Genomic DNA, 12,767 nt, shown 5'->3' with positions numbered 1-12,767 from the left:
GTAATAGACTGTTCTCCCTTGATATTTCCTGACTAGACCACATCGTATAAATATTAAAACAGATGTAAAAAAACCTGGTTTTCCAATAAATAAGTTTGAATTTTGTTGAAGAAACCAGCAGTAGAGAATTCATGCCATATATTTCTTATTGTTAAGTTTGGGATTTTTTTTCCACAAGAATCCTCTAACACTAACAAGCCCTGCAAAAGCACTGGGACAACTGCCGAATTTTAAATCTAGCCACTATTTCTTTCCTTCTTAGTAGAGATGCTTTTCACTTTCTTTCTTCTCTTACCCACTGGACGATATATGCAAATCAGAAAATGAAAATTCAAAGTGTGCCCATCTAATTGGCTTCATATACTTTTTCAGAATCTGAAACAGCTAGCACTAGGCAACCTTCTTCTCCACATTCTTAAAAGCTCTTAGAGCCAATGAGAGACCATGCACAGTAGCCTAAGTGTACATACAGAATGCTCCCTTTTGAGTGCTGGATAAGTAAGATTCACATTAATCCAGAGAGGTATCAACTGGAGACCAGAAACAGTTTTTACACATCACAATAGGACACAACTTTGATGCTTACAAGCAACTGAAAGTCAAAGCAGGGGCAGAAGGGTGTGTGGTAGTCACGGTTATGCTCAGGTGAGTGTAGCACACCATTTCTTGATAGCCTGTTGTTTTTCTTTTTTAATACTGAAAGTAAAGAGATTGATGGAATTATCAATTTAATGGAATGGGTTTAGAAATGTGCAAGTACCACATATACCAGTTCTCACGACAAAGTTGAAATTAAAATATCTCCTGCTCATTATTCAATTGAAAAGAAAGTTTCGTTTTCTAGCAAAGTTGAATCAGATCTTGGCAGTTACGAGATGCAGTTGAGATAATTGTATGTCTTGTAGGAGAGCAAGCCTATAAAAAAGGTGAAGTGAGAGAATACTCAGTTGCATATTTTTGCCAGTAAATTATATTATTGGAAGCTTATGTGGATGCAGAAATGGAGTAAGGAGATGAGTAAAGAGACTTTGGGGTTACATTAACTGGTATTGGCTGCAAATTTCCCTTTCTATGTTGGAAGAACAGATTGAGTTGCCATGATGCGCTGTAGTTGTGCATATTAAAAATACGTTAAATCTTAAGTGATTTTTGGAATAGGTCTTCTAGAATGCCAAGAGAGCTAATTTTTTTAAGAGTTGTATTATGAAAATTTGGATTTGTACAGAAATCAGAATTCAGACCTCCAAGAAATTGCACTCTGTGCCTGAGATAGTTGTGGCACAACTGAGAGTTGTTCGCAAAAGCAAGTTTCTCACTTAATCCTGTTGGATCTAGACTCTGTGACACCTTACATAGGGAAAAGCATGATATGGGCTATTGTACTCCTGATCTTCCCAGATTCCCCTGCAGCTAAAGAGGTAGAGATTAATTTTTATAGAAATAACCATCGGTGACGGTCTGTATTGGGAAATTTCCCTGTGCCATAGTATCTTTTATCTTACGGAGGATGGCTGTAGGGAATACGCCTTGAGGTTAACTGCAACTAACAGCCATAGGGTGAGATAAGAAAGAATTTATCTACGCTGTGTGCTGAATTATGCATAGTAATGTGCTACGGCCGAATTTCATAAATGAGCTACTGTGACTTGACAAGTTACCACCTATCATGTGAACTGTGGTAAATTCTTGGTGAGCATGCCTCTTAGCCTGCAGCAAAGCAAAGGTAATGCAAACTTGCTAACTTTAACTTGTTCTGATGTGATGCAGCCTTCCCACATAGGCCAGTCCTGTGTGTGAGTTAACCTTTCCCAGCAGTGGGGTTTGTGCTTTTTTTCTGGTAGGAGATGACTTCATGAGATCTAGTGTGATAAGTAATCTTTTTTTGAGTTCCTAGGAACTAGGATATATTCAGCCTTTGCCATACAAGTTGCCAGGAAATTATGAAGACTGTGTAGTTTCTGTGCTTACCAGCCTGGATATTACCTGCTGACCTTAGCAATGTAGGGCAGTGTTTGTACTCTACAGAAGTTTATTGATTTGCCTCACTAGGGATGGTATAGCAAAGAAGCTCTTACTGTATTGGCTGCCAATAAAAGAGCAGCCAGGCAGGGGCCTTGATGTCTTATATGAGAGGAGAGATAAGAATAATAATGTGCACATGAGGATGGGCATATAGAAGAAGCTAACTTTCTTGAAAAAGCCAGCTAGAGACTGAAGATCTCCAGAAAAATGTACAAGTTTTTGGACTTTGTCCCATCCTCACATGAAATAAAGGGAACGTCTATATGGTACCAGCAGCTTTGTGCTGCAGTCATACAAGGATGGATATTTGTGAATGAGCTGTCCTGGAAACCGGTTTTGGTACCAGAAACAGTAGAGCATTCCTCTGTCTACACTTGTCAGTCCAGATTAGCAAGGCTAATGCATTGAACTCTGTACATGCTCTTTACAAGGACATGAAATCCAGGCTCAGGGAAGTAATTTCATAGTTCTACCTCCAAATATTTAGGGTTCCTCAGATAGCTAGCCATGCTGCATTAAAGGCAGTAAAATATAGTAGTATGATATCTGCACTGCTTTATGTAGTGCAGCTTTATACATGCAATTTTGCAAGGCACTTTTGCAATTTTGTGGTAGCACTTCCAATTTCATACCTGTCTGTATCTTCCAGTTTTATACTAATTGGATGGTTTGAGTATAATCCCTTTCACTTTTGTCAGCCATAGAACCTGTCTTGATAAATTATTAAGCTTTTTCACTTCATTTTGAATGTACAAGGTTTTATAAGAAAATAGCACATAAATTCTTTCAGCAAGAATTTAGGTTATATTTAACTTTATTTTAAAAAGCATCAATAATGTCTTAAGCATGGATAGTGAAGAACTTTCATACAGGTTTACCATTTGTTGTGGCAATAGGTTGTACTCTGTGGTTATCATACTTAGGCTATCCTACTCAATTAATTTTCAGCGGACCTCATTTTAACTATTTGTACATATTGGTCTTTGTTACTGACATTAGATGTCATCTTTGCCTTAAAGGAAATCTGAACTTTTGAAATGCAATGCCTCTTTCTTCTGGTACTGAAATAGGTGTGGTTTGTTGTTTTTATATACTTACTCTATATTTACTTCATTAAGTTGAGACTAATTATTTATTTTCTTCTTTAAATTGGTAGTCAGGCGTGGGAAACAGTAACTATAAATTTTAAAATAAAATTTTAAATTTTATGAGCACTGAATATGGCCCAGAAAATGTTTTTTCACTCTGATAGAACCTTGTGTTCTGTTTTGCTCTTGCAGTCATCCTGCTCATCCCAAGAGAAGCTACACCAGTTACCATACCAACCAACACCTGATGAACTACATTTTTTGTCTAAACATTTCTGTACCACTGAGAGCATTGCCAGTGATAACAGGTGCAGGACCCCTGCGATGCGCCCTCGGTCCCGAAGTCTCAGGTGAGTTTGTCTGTCCAGAAATAGGGGTTGGATCTAAATTCATGTATTCTGGAGCATCGTGGTTTTGTACATTGGGGGCATTCGCTATTCTTGAAATTGCTGATCGGAATACAAGAAGTACACATCTGAGGCTGAATTACGAGTAGTCCATTTAAATTCTTGCTTCTGGTTTTGATCATGGCTTACTTCAGTGGTTAACATTGTAAGCTACATCTTAATGAAGGCAACAAAGCCCCATGAACTGTTTTGATGAGGTAGTCATTATTGATCCGACTGTAGCACTGGTTCTCTTCCAGAGTTCAAACTGTTCAGAGGCTAAAGTCTTTATATGCAAAAATAATTCAAAATGTATTTCTATCCTAGAACTACCTGGAAAGAAACATGATAAAGAACAAGTAGTTGGGTAGGGGGGTATGCACTCATTTATTTTCTTTAACCAAGATGAACTTCAGTTTTTCATTTCCCAAAGAATAGGCCTCTGTGTTTCATATGTAGTGGCCATTTGTGTAAGATGTGTTTTACCCAAGATCAGTTCTAAACTGTCAGAATAGTTTAGGTTTGGAAAATGAATCTGAATTTTATAGATTAAGTTTTCAAGAACTGGAAGGAAAAAAAGGAAGTATTATATTTCAAATTGTCACACCGATCCTTCCAAAGTTTAAAAATAGTTTTACAGGTATAGAAATCTTAAGGATTGAGTTTTTTAGAGCAATATGTCTTATCTGCTTTTTGGTTATTTTTTAAAAAAAAAATCTGTGTAGAGTGTTGTGACAAATACGGTTGTTGCCTACATGAAACAGCACAATAGTTACTAAGAAAAAAATCCCATTTCTTCATTAGAAGATTACAGATTGAACCTGTAAAGCATTTATTGCCACATCTTCAACTTTTTTTCCAATTTTTGTTACGATTTTAACACTTTAAAACCTTGCATTTGAACGCACAGAATGTGTACAAGGCTCCAGGGAAAACACAAGAGCTAAGCATTTTCAGGAAGGGGATTGTGCTGCAGAAGTGCTCTGAAATCATGTACTACCCTGTCCCCAGTGGATTTGCCTGTGAATGTTGTAGCAGATTGTCCATATCAGTTAAAGGATCCACCATTGTGATATCTTGGGACAAATTTTAGTGTTCAGTTTTTGCCCTTTGAGAAAGCCAAAAGCCAGGGTTTTTTTCTCATGCAAGAAACCAATGTGTACGTGGTATGATAAAGTCACTCCTAGAAGATGACATCCCCTTTGTGGGGTCCTTCACTGCTCCACATCTTTTAGACCAGACTGATGGGCAAGTGTCAGCCCAGGAAAATAGAAAATAGATTGATTTGATATTTTTTAAACTGGTGTTTAAAAAACCAACAACCTCATTCGTCTCAACTTTTTCACTTGCAGCTAATGAAGTTTTTGATGAGGTCTTCCTATTTTGATTGTATGCAACCTTCAAAAGGGCAGGTATAGCCATAACTGACAGTTAGATATATCTGTGTTGACCTTCTGAGGAAAAGGTGATGTTCACAAGTGTTGCAAAACTGCCTGTACCCTTAACTGTGGTTACAAATGAAGAAAATAAGATAGTTAGCAGTTAGATGTCAAAGCACATACCAGGAAGGAAGCAAGTATATCACTGATGAGAGAATGTACCTTTCCAGTGAAGCCTATGTTGACTTCTTGTTGCAAATAAACTCTACAGAAATACAATAATTGTAGTTCATGCTGAGACGAGTTTAAAGGGATAATTTCCTTCACTTGCAGCCCTGGACGTTCTCCTGCCTGCTGTGACAATGAAATAATTATGATGAACCATGTCTACAAAGAAAGATTCCCAAAGGTAATGAATTATATTTAAGATACCCAGTAACTGAATTGATAGGCTACATAGGTTTTAAGTAAGTGGTGGTTTTGTTATGGGAACTAATGATCCAATGCTGTCATGGCTTTCATAAAGCATCACCAAGCTCTTATTACAAAGATAAAATCACAATAAAGAAAAACCGTGCTGAGAACTGGACATTCATTTGGTAAAGCTGCTGAACTGGTTTTGAAATGAATCACTTTGGTAATATATTCTGCTGATTGGAAACCGACAGTATATTCAATTTCAATAGGTGGTGTGTGCGTGGAACAAATGTATGGTGCATTAGTAAACCAAACCAGTTTCTGTTGCTAAGTCATCTTAGGCATCTGCTCATGCACCTTCAGATTCCTCCCTTTAGTTCCATTTATTCTTTTTCCCAAACACTCATCATATGTTCATTTTTATTGTGAAAATCATAGGGTTTGACTATGAGATATTAAACGTGAGGACACACTGCTGTTGTGTCCAGAGGTTTGAGACACAAATAACTTCCTAGATGCAGGTGTCTAGCTTGGAGCACTGTGCTCTCAGTTGCTCCGAGAATTTTGATGACCCCTGGAACAGAAAATAAGGTAAAGCTGATACTGTTCCAAAAAGTGAATAAAAATAGGAAAAAAATCTTCATATTTCTTTGTAGAAATATGAAGAGATTTGTCAGGATTTGGTTGAGCAGCAATCTGAAGTGTGGAACAATGCAGTCATTTCAGTGTTTGAGATATGAGCTAAGAGGTGGGGGATTACTTTTTAATAATAAAAATATCTTTAAGGGTGTTTTAAAGCATCAGCAGTTTTGTGAGAACAGACACATCTAGCAGGAGCTGTGAGCTTTTGGCGCTTTTAATCAGTCAATGTTCATTTAAACTCTGCCCATGAAATACTTCCATGGTATAACCTGTGTGAAAGGAAGAAAGATACGCTGCTCTGTAGTATCTGCATTTTTAGCAGAACAAGGTAGATCCCCATGAGTTCTCTTTTTTATTATTTTGACTTGGACTTAAAGTTTTACACTTGTGGGTGTTCCTTTAGTTATGTTTCATCGTGATCATCTCAAGATTAGTGCACAGTTAATCACCACTGGCAGACAAAGGTGGGGATCTGCATAGTAAAACGGAAGTGCTGTTGCTTTTCTGGACTGGTAATGTGGGGAAAAGTCCTGTGTCACTTTGCCTTTATGTTTGCTTGCTTTTCTGCTTCAATCACTTCAGGCAGTACAGCAATGTCACAGAGTCAGAAATAAGCTTTCAGGCTGCTAGTTTCATGTAAAACAGATTTAATGTATTGTATATCTATTTGTCTATAGGCCACAGCTCAGATGGAGGAGAGGCTTCGGGACATTATAACAAATCATTCTCCAGAGAACGTCCTTCCCCTGGCAGATGGAGTGCTCAGTTTTACCCACCATCAGATCACAGAACTGGCTCGAGATTGTTTGGATAAATCCCGCCAGGGCCTCATCACATCACGATACTTCCTTGAATTACAGCAGAAATTAGACAAATTGCTGCAGGAGGTATGAACTGTGAGACTGCTGCTATGTTTGCTTGAAAAATTGATTAAATCTGTTTGCCTAAGTGGTGGTGTTTTGAAATAGTCGTGACTGTTCACTCAAATAGTTGTCGAAGTGGTATTCATAGCAGTGTTAGTCTGCATAATGACCACTACAAAGACTATAAGGCATCCTAGTGTATTACTCTGGAATAGATGGGTTGTAAAGATTTTAGAAACAACAGTACTTTGTCATGCAGTGTAAGTTATAAATTGCTTACAGAAGTGGGTGCATAAACCCCAAGTGGCGATACTTGCTATTCCATTTACTGTGGATAAATGAAGAAGCATATACACTTTCCACTTTATCAACCCTACTAATTGCCTACTGTGTTGAGAAAGCAGACAGCAACCCTTAGCTTTCCATTAGATAGAGGTTATTTAATTATTTAAATATTTATAATATTCCTTTCATAATAAAACTGTTTATTAACAGAAATAATGTTATTTCTGAAAGTATTGAAACTTCCATAGAACAGTCAGCTAAATAAATTGAGAAGAACTTGGAACTTGACAAAATTAATGTGCTATGACATAAGTCACTGCTGTGTATGGATGTATCATTTTTAAAACAATGAGTACAGCATGTAATGTACTCATTTGTTTGTGTGGGATTTGATAGCACATTATTAGCCAAAGTTAATGTGATAGACTAGCAGATTTGATATTGACTTGAAATTTACTAGCTGAGAGGTGAAGATACCATGCCTGTCTTAATTTGTCTTGTCTTTTCTGCTTGCTTTTGAGTGCAGGAGCAGTTGCTAAAGGTTTTGGTTAATTTCTTTTTTTCTATGCTGCATTTTTGTTAACTTCTACTCAGTAAATAGGTTTCCTGCAATTACTTTATTCTGAACTTTTTCTCTTCATTAAGCAATGCAAAACTTAAGACATCAGAGATTTATTTCTGGATTATTGAAACCCTTTTTTTTTAAACTGAGAAAATACATAGAGCTTGCTTACTAATCAAAAGGAAGCTTGAACTAGTGACCTTCTTGTGAAATACTCACATTTTTATGATGCCAAAGTGCAGGCAGAGTTGGCCAGTGGACTGGAGATGTCTGACTATGAATTATGTGTGCTAGCGATAATGTCAAAATACAAGGAAAAGTGTCTAATTCACAGAACCACTCTTAACACTGGTAATCACAGCTAACAACATATCCCCTAAAATGGCTACATAGTAAGTAGAGTTTGGAGTGAATGTCACTCAACACCCACTAAAAAAAAATACTCTAGCAAGTTATTCTTCAATCTGCATATAAAGCAGTGTTATTTAAAAAAAGGGGGGGGGGAGAAACGCTTATTTTGTCATGTTCCATGTTGCTAGTTCTTTATTATATAAAAATTTCCTGTTCTGCAAAAACATAATACCTTAAAATAGTCAGAGTAAACTTTTGAGTCCGCTGCATAATGTTTGTTAATAGCATGATATGGCAGTAAGAAAACTTTCTCTTTGCACAACTTGGTTATGGGCACTCCATTGTGCTTTGGATTCGTCTGACTCATTTGTTGTCAATTCCCAGCTGCGACGTTCAGTAGAAAGCTGCATCTCCTGCTGCTACTTGGCACATGGCAATTACTTTGCATAACCAGGGAAAGACTCCCTTCAGGTTTCAGCAGCATGGTTCAACCAACATTTTTATAATTCTAAGGTCAAGGTCTTCTTCACAAATGCACCTGAGTCTTCACAAAACTGTGCAAAGGTGCTTTAAGTTTTGTTGGTGATTAAAATAGTCAAGTGTTTTGTTTACAGAAGAGTTTTATTTGGGCTTCATTGACAGTGTGCAGAGCACAAATTCTTGTGTCCAGTTAAGGTTCTTCTGAATCGTATTGCAGGGTGCTAGATGCTGTTTGTGTCTTTAAACTTCACAGATTAATTCTTCTCAGATGTTTGGTGTATTTCTACATATACTTTCATGTGGAGCCTCTGCAAATACAGTTTTATATATATATACTATATACTTAGTATATAGTCATTGTCATTTTAGTATGACGTGTGACCATAGGAAACCAGTATTAATTGAGCATGGATGTTGCTTATGTTTATTAATATTGCTTAGGAAAGCTTTCATACTAAAATTATTAACAAATTGAGACACAACTGTGTATGTAGAGAGATATGTTTCATTGAAATGTAGTCAGTCCGTTTTGCAAAACTGATGTTAATAATAATGTATAAGTTTTTTTTAAAACAGGAAGTAGGTATTTTGTCCATTGTAGGCACTGTTACAGTGTTAGAATTATACAAATGGTATTACGTCAATTTGAAATAACAAGGATTTGAGCAATGCTGTGATTTCTGCTGGCATCTTGAAATTGATGTGCTGTTTGTCTCAAGCATGCATTTCAAACACTCAAAGATATCCCAAATATCTTACACGTTTTCCTAAGTACTGCATCGAATGTGCTTTGTTTTGTTATCACTTTATCTTTTAGGCTCAAGAGCGATCAGAAAGTGGAGAAATGGCATTTATTAAGCAACTTGTCCGAAAAATCCTGATTGTTATTGCTCGTCCTGCTCGGTTACTGGAATGCCTGGTAAGGTTGTGCTTACTTTAAGTAGATTTTTCACTTGTTAGTGAGGGAAGGCTTCTGGCTTAGTGTTCAAGACCTTTTAGAATCATTTTTTTGAAACATGTCAAACAATGGGGTAGGTGCTCATCGTTGGTGGGATCCTTTCTGATTTTATTGCAGGAACATGAGACTGGCAAGGAGCTCCTTCAGCTGTGTTTGAATTCCCTGATATTACAAATGCTGTTATATTATAGAGTCCCTTTCACGAACTGGGAAGGCTCTAGTCTGAAACCAGTTGGATTTTTGTGTTGTTTCATTAGACTTTGCTATTCCCTGGGAAGACTGTTTCAGAATCATAATTGCTCTGTAGTTTTCTTGTTGTTCCTCTTCTTAAAAGTTTCATAATTTATTTAACTCACTGAGTGCCAGATCTATAAGCAGTTTGCAGTCAGCTCTGCAGTACCCCACCTGGTGGGAACAGCAGCAGAGAGGTTGTGGTATCTGCATATACAGGTAGTTGGACTTATACTGGGGACCAGGAGGAGCACAAGAGTTAACTTATTTCTGCATGAGCATAGCACTGGTGTTGCCAGGCTGGGCTGGCTTGTGCGAGGCCGTGTGGGTGTGCTGCTGCTTGGCCTGCCCGTGCTGTGGGAGGTGGGATGGCTCAGGTGCGGGAAGCTGCTCCTACGCACAGAGACAGTGTGCTTCAGTTGTTCAGTGGAACTAATAAACCCTCGCAGAACACACTGTACTCAGGAGGACGGCGGAGACACCCAAATACCATGTAAGAGCCAGCCTGAGTCCAACAGGCCTGGCAGGCAGCCCGAGCTGACTTTGTTGAGCCACTTTGCTTGCCAATATCAGGATCACAGTGTTGATGCTGCATGCAGCTATTTGAGGCTGGCAGGACTTATGTGGAAGCCACTAACCTGCTGCTAGACTCAAGTTATGCCTGAAAGTGTCATAATTGCATTTACATGGCACTGAATCCGGACCTAGTAAGTCTTTCCAGCTCTGTGCTGTCTCTCTTCATCTGTGGCACAGTTAATCCACAACCTGGCTCGTTCAGCCATGTGCATTTTGAGAGCTGCCTCTGTTTTGTTTTGGAAACACCATGTCTCAGTGTTCCCAGTTGCAGTTTGTTCATGATTTGCAGTTCAGAAAGAATCTAAAATAGGGTATGTGCTCTGAATCACATACAAAAAAAAATGCCTTTCAGTACATCCTGTGGGCTGACAGACCGAGGCTTCTTTATGATGCTTTGTCCTTCCCTTTCATGCTTGCTGGCTCTTTCCCACCTCCCCCTGCCCCCAGCATCATCGTTGTTTATCTTTTTAATTCAGATTCTCTCCTGGTGACCTACTTGCCCATTAATTTATTGTCTCTAAATGCTAAGTTTTATAGCTAGCTAGTCCACATCTCCATTCTGCCCCTGGGTTTTTATCCTAGGCTACTTGCTCTGCCTCATCACACTTCAAGCAGAGAGCTGTTGTGCTTCCTGTCTTCTGCTGGGCTTGCTGATGTGTGCAAGGCCAGGAGATGACCATGTCTCTTAGCTGAGAGCTTCAGAGTTGTAGGGAAAGACAGCACAGCTTCCTTACAGTGTTCTTACTTTAGATGGGATCTTTAGGAGCTGTAAGCTGGAATGTAACAGCTCTGCCCAGTTTGTTTCTACAGAGGCAGGTAGCTTGAGCAAGTTTAGGCATACTGTCAGAAAACCAATACATTACTCATGCAAGAAGATGTTAAACCTACTCCATAAATGTCACTACAATCACTTCTTCCATAAATCCTTCTGGAAACTTCTGAATAATATTGGCTGATATTTTAGAATGTCTGTCTAATAGATACTAGGTATGGAAAACTTCAGCCTCTGTAAGAAAGTTCATAGCATCGTAGGAAATAAATCCAGCAGTTTTGTCATGAGATGTTTCAGATACGATGCAATAATGCTTTCAGTTTTCTGATGGTGGTCTTGGCTCAGGAGTTCCCAGTATGTGAATTCCTGTTTTTATTCGCTTGTTAATCATATGAATAAAGCTTTTTCAGTTTCATATGTGCCAAGAGCTATTGCCACATATTGAAAGATTTTTGTCCATTTGTACTTGGAAAATGAAACAGAGTTAGAAGATGAGAGAATAAATCTGTTGCTTCTAATTATTTGCATTTGTGTATGTATATATGCGTGCATATATTTTTATATATATATGCACACAGAGCTATTCGTATGATTAAAAGTATCTGTTTTGAAATTACCTTGACTTAACTAGCAAGTGGAGGAGCTGTGCATCTGCCATGGCAGCAGGTAAGGAGATGATGATGTTCTCATGATGAAGGTAGATAGGAGGTCTTGGCACACATTACCATGTGTGTAATGTGTTCTTCTGTGCCAAGGAGTAACATATAAGAGATGCAGCGTGGGACAGCATGTCAGATGAGGGGAGTAAGGCTAAAACAGCATGTAATAATGCTTAATAAACTCTATTCAGATTATTAGGCAGTTCAGCAGCATCCTGAGACTTTGAGCTAGCTAAGGGAGTTTGGGCAGTTCGTGGGCTCCTTTGGAGTAGGCTGGAGATGTTGAAAGTTGTTTCATGACAAATGAAAAACTAAGATTGTTTCCATAAGACTGGAAATTCCAAAGACGTTTCATTTGACACACTGCAACTCCTGCTGGTAGCTGCAGCAGTTTGGATGCTTCCAAAACGAAACATGATGCCTAATTTCTCAAGCTGTCTTCCTGGTTGGGATGTTGAGTTCCAAGTGCTGGGTAGCCTGAGGAGCTCGGGCAGGAGCCTTGTGACTCAGCACAAAGACTAAAGCCCCATGGAGTTATGGGAGGCCAGGAAATGACCAGCAGGGAGCTAACTAGCTCTGTGGTCTGCCTGGCTTCTGCAGGTGTTTTTGACAGAACAGACTTACTCCAGCAGGAAGTCTGTTTTGTTACATCAATATTTCATGACTGACTGGCTCTCACTCTACTAAGCACTGTCCCTGTTGTGATCGATGGTTGGCACAAACATCTTGAAGAATGTCATGGCAACGTGAGATGTTTTGGTATGAATTCATGCTGGAAGATAGAGAAAGTCTATTTAAAAAAAAAAAAAATCAAACCTTTTAATAAGTTTCCTTGTTCCTTTTGATGCTTTCCTATTTTTATCATCTATGAAGGTAGTAAAATAAACACATTCTACATTTCTAAGGAACTTGGGGGATAGGCAGGGTTTTGAGTTCCTTTTTTTTTTTTTGTCCTCTTTGAGGCTTGCCATTTACACATTAAGTGATAGTTAATATAGTTGGTTCCCAAAGAAGGATATTTCATTTCTAGCTTTGGAACAATTGGATCAATGAACTTCAAATGTTGTTTTCAGCAACTGACAATTCTGGCTTTGCT

The 12,767-nt window shown here is 38.4% G+C and overlaps 1 protein-coding gene across 5 annotated transcripts in view; it reads left to right on the top strand.

Moving 5' to 3' along the window:
- Positions 1-12,767, top strand: part of MAST4 (microtubule associated serine/threonine kinase family member 4) — a 234,460-nt gene that overhangs the window by 176,122 nt on the left and 45,571 nt on the right. For all 5 annotated transcript variants that reach the window (XM_014965031.1, XM_014965035.1, XM_014965032.1 and 2 more), the window contains 4 exons: positions 3,303-3,460; positions 5,209-5,284; positions 6,612-6,821; positions 9,293-9,394. In XM_014965031.1, the coding sequence (XP_014820517.1) occupies positions 3,303-3,460; positions 5,209-5,284; positions 6,612-6,821; positions 9,293-9,394 (546 nt within the window). The remainder of the gene's footprint in view (positions 1-3,302; positions 3,461-5,208; positions 5,285-6,611; positions 6,822-9,292; positions 9,395-12,767) is intronic.

Source organism: Calidris pugnax, unplaced genomic scaffold (genome assembly GCF_001431845.1).
Source record: "Calidris pugnax isolate Ruff unplaced genomic scaffold, ASM143184v1 scaffold273, whole genome shotgun sequence".
NCBI lineage: Eukaryota > Metazoa > Chordata > Aves > Charadriiformes > Scolopacidae > Calidris > Calidris pugnax.
Note: the sequence above shows the minus strand (reverse complement) of the source record. Positions and strands in the feature narration are given on the sequence as shown.